The sequence below is a fragment of the Gopherus flavomarginatus genome, chromosome 4, assembly GCF_025201925.1.
Source record: "Gopherus flavomarginatus isolate rGopFla2 chromosome 4, rGopFla2.mat.asm, whole genome shotgun sequence".
NCBI lineage: Eukaryota > Metazoa > Chordata > Testudines > Testudinidae > Gopherus > Gopherus flavomarginatus.
In genome coordinates this window covers 87,058,943-87,065,800 of record NC_066620.1, presented here as the reverse complement: position 1 = coordinate 87,065,800, position 6,858 = coordinate 87,058,943, and the positions used below count along the sequence as shown (strand labels likewise).

Genomic DNA, 6,858 nt, shown 5'->3' with positions numbered 1-6,858 from the left:
GGGCCTGTTCCTGAGTCTCCTCACCGCGTCTCCGCCCCCGCCCGCCTCACTGCTTGTTAGCCCCTCGATTCCGCTCCCCGGGAAGCGCCCTGGCCTCGGCAGAGCCCCAGTGGCCCCTGGCTTTTTTTCCAGTCTCAGGCACGAGACAAGCCAACTCTCGTGAATGTGTCGCCAGAGACTCGATTTCCAAGTAAAATTAAGCCTCCCTCGGGCTCTCCTGATAGAACTCGCAAGTGTCCGGATATTTTTGTCTGTTTGCTTCAGGCCCCAGTTCTCCCCCGCCTAACATGCGAGAGTTTTATTGCCAGATCAGGCGTGAGGCTTAACTGTAGCGTACTTAGACATTGCTGTCAGTTCCAGGCAGCCGGGCTCCAGAGGGCTGTCAGTCCTGGCAAGGCAGAGCTCCTGCTTTCAGCCCGGTCCACTGGAGGCTCTCATTGTCAGCCCCAGGAGGAGGGGCTCCTGCTGTCAGCCCAAGTGGGAGAAGGGACCCCACTTAGGGCTGCCCTAGCCCAAATGATGCCCCAGGCAAGGAGCATCTTTGGCCCCTTCCCCGCCGTGCCTCCTTCCCCCATTTGTTAACTATTTGAACACCTTAATTTTATTGCATTTGTAGCCCATTTCATGGCTTTGATGCATGATTTATCCCTGTCATCTAAGGCGATAAATTTGCATGCTAGGCTCTGTAAATCTGTATTTATTCATGCCACACATAAACAAATAAAAAAATTCATTTCCTCAAAGCTTATAGAAACTTTAAGAATAACTGAAATGTACTACCATCAAGAAGTTGACTTGTGCACGAACATTGGGAGGCTCAGTATTACAGTAGGTGACAGTCTTAGAATATTAAAGTGTCAGCCAGTGACATTTTATATATTTACATACTGCACAATTTCTTCTCCATAAAAAAACACTTCTATGAAAAAAAATCTTTGAAGCTAATTTGTTCTACAGTGTTTTGCATAGAGAAACTATTGAACACATAGTCTCACTATACACTGTACAAAGTTTGGATTCTAGCTTCACATCAGTTCCAGTCATTAAAGGGTGGATTACCTCCTCCATGTTAACGTAGGATTTATATTACCATTCAAGCTGTTCAAACGAAGAACAAAATATGGATAAACCCTTATAGATAGCATTGAAAGATTTTTACTCGGTAAATGTTGATTTCATTGTACACACACAAACTGATAAAAATAATTCCATCAATAATGGAAATTTACAAAGGCAAAGTAATAAAAATGGTGCTTAAAAACTTAAGTTTGATTCAAGGATATTTACTTTATATATTTTGACGTTACGTTGACAATTTGTGTTTTTACAATTATAAAGTTTGAACTTTTTAAATCTCAACACTTGTTGTCATTAAATAATTATTTTCTGTCAACCCATAATTTCCTGCAACTGTAAAAATGTAAATCAATAAAAATAAAAAATGCTTAAAATCCATAATTTGGTGCCACTGTGAAAATGCAAATAGAAAAAAGCTTAAAAATAAACATTGATATTATCCATCAAAATGATAAAAAACTGAATTCTGCCAAGCCTACTTATAGAAAAGGCCCTCATTCTGCAAGGTCTTAAGCACGTGTGTATACTTCTTTACTCATGGGAGTAGTTCCATTGAGTTCTGTGGGACCACTCACATGTGCAAAGTTATTATGTGTGTTAGCATTTGCAGGATAAGAACTTTATATATGATACATTATATATGTATATTTACACATATGAATACTGGATTGGAGCCCAAGTTTCTTAAGCTTGAAGAAGCCAGTTGTTACCATGTCCAGGTGAAATTTCCATTCTGATGCTTTGTCTATGTAAGAGTATTTGCTTTGTAGCAGGGTGGATGTAGCCTCCTGATTCAATGCATGCACTATACTAAACTGAAGAGGGGACAGGTGCTGACCACCCACAGCACCACACTCTGCCCAACACCACAACCCTAACGGGGAGGGGAAGTCCTGGCTGAGAGGAGGCAGGGGACTCCCACAATGCCCAGAGCAGGGAATATGGCCCAGCGTCATGGGACAAGAGCCAGCACTGCAGGGTGATTTCTACAGGCACAACTGAACCCATGAACCCTGACACTAAAGCCACCCTTGCTTTGTGGTATAAGGCATTAACTACAACCTTACATTACCAAGCCATCAGGCATTTTAACAGAAAATTAAACATGATCTGTATTATTTTGAAAACAAATACTATTTATTTTCTTCTGAATTGTTATGTTTGAACAATATCAATGAAATAATAGCAGATTTGAGTCATTGTTAGGTTAATATAGCAGCAGTTCTAACATTCTTTATAAATACTTGGCAAATTTTGTCTTAGCCATATATATATATATATATACACACACACACACACACACACAGACACACACACACATGTACTGTTGTCATTAACTGTCAATTACATATCTATCTCCTAAGATTTCAGGTTGTCACTGAATGGATTTTACAGCTCTTCTGGCTTTGTTGTCATTAGGAATCAGTCTGATAAAATGAAAAAAAAGTAACTGAATCCAGTAAATACAATATATCAGCCTCTAGACTAAGGATTATAAAACAGTTGACAGTTTGTAATTTGGGGTCCATCCTGGTATCAGTGAAGTCAGTGACAACACTCCCACTGACTTCAACAGGAGCAGAACTGAGACCTTAAATGAAATGTCCCAAACTTCAAAATACAAAAATGAGAGTTTAATAGGCATAAGAAAAAACAGCTGGTTACAGTGGGGAAAATGTATTTAATCTAAGAAAAGCTTTTAAAAATAAGCCACATTACAGTGGCTTCCCTTATTACTAGATCTCTGAAGAGATTATTGCTGTGGAATTTGATGAATATGACAACAACTGAGAGTAAATACAATGTTACTTTTCTGTTTCAGAGTCACCTCAAGGTGCAGAATATTCCCCTTTTATGAAAGGAATTGTCACTTGTAATTTGTTGGAACCCCATCCTTTAGAATGCCCAAAGCCACATGCAGCACCTTGCAAATTGTGTTCTTAGCACCTGTCATAAATACAGCGTTATGACAGATGTATACAGTACACACTCACCCATACATATTTAAAAATATATAGAGAAAATAATTGGTAAAATTGGTTTAAATTTATGTGCATTTCAATGTATCAGCTGTTTTTAACTTAAAAAAGAAAGTGTTCTAAAATAACTATAACTTTATGAAGATTTTTGAACAATTATACAGAGTATTGCGATGGCCGTTAACAGAGGCTGCTTTTATAAAACTACTCATAGTAACAAGCCGTTATCAAAGCCAATGAAATGAAGGATTCTGTTTCACATTTAGCTGAAACCCAGTTGTCCCTTGCAACATCCCAGACCCATCTGCTGGAGATCTATGGGGGAGAAAAGAACAAAGTACTAATAAATGACTAAAAGAGCACAAGTCTTAAGGAAATATTTTTCAGAGTAGAACTTTACAATGAACATGTAGCATTATATAGGTGCAGCTAGTTTATATTAATTTATTTAAAATAGCAAGAATGTATATAAAACTGCAAATTAAAAGAAGCTGAATGTTTTATTATTATTTATTAAATGCATTTTATTTTCCTTTAGAGAAAATTTACCTTAAGAGCTCTGAAAATCTGGTAGCCAAAAAATGTTGTTCAGTGATTTTCCTTATCACTTTTATAATATCTACTGAAACATACACTGGGGCTAAATCTGTAATACTTACTCAGGCAAACCTCGTGTCCTCTTCACACTGACCAGCAGTATTAGTCAGCCATGGTGAGGTGTACATCCTGCAGTCCATTAAGTGAGACAGAGCAGCTGAGCTTCCTCTGCACCTCAGAGCTCCAAGGGGTAGCTCACCCTAAAGCAATGCAGATCTGGACCACTCTGAACGTGGTGGTATGCCCAAGAGGCAAATAGGGCCCCATCTAACTCATTTTGTGAAAATGTTATGAGTAAATTAATTTGTCTACTCACTTTTATTGCCTGACCAGACTTTTGCAAGATTAGGACTGTTACTACGTACTTATAGCGATCAAAGCCCATGTCCTTGACAGCTGTTAATATTTCTTCTGAGATTGAATTACACAAGAAGATACTAGTCACACCATTATACTTGGTTTCTTGAAGTCGCTGCTATCAAAAGAGTTAAAAAAAAAACTAATCTCCATCCTAACAAGCTTTTGTCTAAAAAAATCTTACTTTTAGCTATAAAGAAAAAGGAAGTAAACTACTGGAATGTTTGTAAACAATAGATAACGTCCCCAAATAAAAAGTTAATCATTTTTACTGCAAAACACTTTATCCGTCAAAATATTGAAATATTTCACTTTAAAACATTTTTAACAAATTTTTAAATTTTCTTTGAGAAGAACAGAAGTGTACTTTTTTCCTTTTGACTCAATTTCATGTAAAATAGCCTAGAGAGCATTGGTCTGCATATCCACAACACGTCTCCAGCACTACAGAGTCAATGGGATTAGTTCTTAGTTTTCAGGGTAAATAGTATAACTTCCCTGCTCTTTGGCAACTATAGACTGCCTCAGGAGATTCTCCAGAGCAGAGTCCCTCATACCATTTAACTTGATTTCACATACGGCAATCAGACTGTTGTTAATAACACCAGAGGAACACCACCAGGAATACTTTGCTCTCATGTCATGAAATGTTACCCGAACCAATTAGAGGAATAAAATTCAATAAATCCACAATTTCCTATTATTTATTTTATTTTGGATAGTTCTTTGACCCATTTTAATCTAGTAACAGAAAAGAGATCCAATCCCATAAAGAGCTGAAAACCCTCAACTTCCACCTTCACTGCTGGTGCTTAGCAAGCACCCTGCAAAGGATATTCAGTATCTTACAGTATAGAGCCTGTGATGAGCATGTGGGTGGACTTATGGATATGCTTAACTTTATAGTAACTTTGTAGTAACCCCAGGGCTGTCTTTGAGTGACTGGGGCCTAACATTTACACTAAAATTAAATATCTTACATACAGATAATTTAAACAAAAAGTATTACTCTACCGTTAGTATATGTTGAGCTTTGTTTCTTACTAAATGAGCCTGGAATTTCCTATATGGCTCCATTTTATATGTATTGGCATATCTTATTTTTGCCATGCTAGTCTTCAATGTAAATATTTCACTTTTCCCAAACTCTGCAAACGATTCATTATCCATTGGTTCCGTACCGTGAACTTCATGGCTTGAACTTCTCATTCTCTCTTTTATGATCTGTGCATACTTTTTAAAACAAAAGAAAAAAATAAAGCTTAGTATCATGCTTTGGTATTTGATTGTTGAAAGTTTTCTGACACTTCAAAATGGTATCGCTAGAGGGAAAGACCTGAATTTTGTTTGGGATCATCTTTTGAGATATCTGAAAAAAACTAAACTGTGAATTGTTCACCTCTGTTATGTATAATTGAGGAGTGCGCTAGTTATCTGATGCTCCTTCTGGGAAAAGGGCCAAAGTTTATATCCTCTCATCTAAGCTCTGATTCTGCTTCCCCTGAAGTCTATGCAAATTTTGCAGTTGACATCAGTGCAGGCAGAATTGGGCACTCAGGGGAGAAGAAACCCTCAATCAATCAGTCAATAAATCCTTTTTATTATCCTTCAAAAGTATTAGAAAGCATATTCCCAGTTACTTATCTAAACACCTGTGTTACCAGTAGAAAATTCTCAGTACTGATGATGATGTTGTATACAATACCAATATAATAAATGTTACTACTGATTTGTTTATTGATCTTTTGTGTGATTATATTCTGAAAAACTACTGTACAAACTGCACTGCAGAGATGCCTATATGTTGTGTTTAAGCAGAAATGTGTTTTTTTTTCTATTTGCAAGAACTAAAAGCTCAGTTTTGGATCTGCGGCACTCTGTGCCTGAAAGTAGCACCCTGAAACCCTCATATTCACCACTGTCATATAATTATGTTTTGTACAATGTATACCTTGTGAGGTATCATTGTAAAAGTCTTGATCTGTTGAACATGAATATCCTGTTGGATTATAAATGCTACCATTGTATGGGAAGTTATGAAGTTTTGCTATATGTATGATACCGAAATACGCTGTGAGGTTGGGAACACCCCCACAACGAGCCTCTCAGATATAACAATGGAGTAGCCAGACACTGATGATGGCCCACTGAGGGGAATCCATACTCACAAGGACTACCCCAGGAACTGTATACAATGGAGACCTCTCAGAGAGAGCACGTAGACAATGGAGACTGTTTGACTCATCATAGCAAAGGATCTTTCCAGAAAGCTGGAAGAAATTATAAAAGAGGGGAAGTGACATCATCACTTGGCCTCACTCCCTCCCACAACTCAACACCTGGAAACACATCTGGAGGACAAAGACTGAACTGGGGAGGTGGTCCCAGGCTGGAAAGGAGAATCCTTGATTCAAATCCTATCTAGTTTATCAGATTGTGATTTTACTTTTATTTCTTAGGTAACCAACTTTGATCTGTATGCTTATAACTTATAATCACTTAGATTTTGTTTTATATTTTACCTTAAACAGCGTGTTTTGGCTGAAATGCTTGGGAAATCTGCACAGTGTACAATGTTGAGAACATGTCCTCTCCACATTGAGGGAGGGGCAGACTGGTAGTAAACTTACACTGGTCAGGCTTCTGACCAGTGCAGGACGATACAGCCCTGAGATCCTAGGCTGGGGAGCTGGGGGAATTGGCTGGAGCCTCTCCATTGTTAGTTCATGGCTAGAAGCGTTCACGTTACTCAGCTGGGTGCATCCCTGCCAGTGGATAGCTGTGTAAGTGCAGTACCTGGTGAGGTTTGCAGCTTGTCACAGCATCACAGTGTGAGAGAGAGCCCAGC

At 38.3% G+C, this 6,858-nt stretch overlaps 1 protein-coding gene across 3 annotated transcripts; it reads right to left on the bottom strand.

Moving 5' to 3' along the window:
* Positions 1-2,267: 2,267 nt before the first annotated feature.
* On the bottom strand, positions 2,268-5,512 carry DYNLT2 (dynein light chain Tctex-type 2). 3 transcript variants are annotated; one of them, XM_050949208.1, is made up of 3 exons: positions 5,025-5,512; positions 3,970-4,128; positions 2,268-3,371 (listed from the first exon to the last, which is right to left on the bottom strand). In XM_050949208.1, exons 1-3 carry the CDS (start codon positions 5,280-5,282, stop codon positions 3,261-3,263), a joined length of 528 nt encoding a protein of 175 aa, XP_050805165.1. In that variant the 5' UTR covers positions 5,283-5,512; the 3' UTR covers positions 2,268-3,260. The 3 variants fall into 3 exon arrangements, with proteins under 3 accessions (XP_050805165.1, XP_050805167.1, XP_050805166.1); XM_050949210.1 differs by having other exon boundaries at positions 4,019-4,128; XM_050949209.1 differs by having other exon boundaries at positions 3,970-4,125.
* Positions 5,513-6,858: the final 1,346 nt, after the last annotated feature.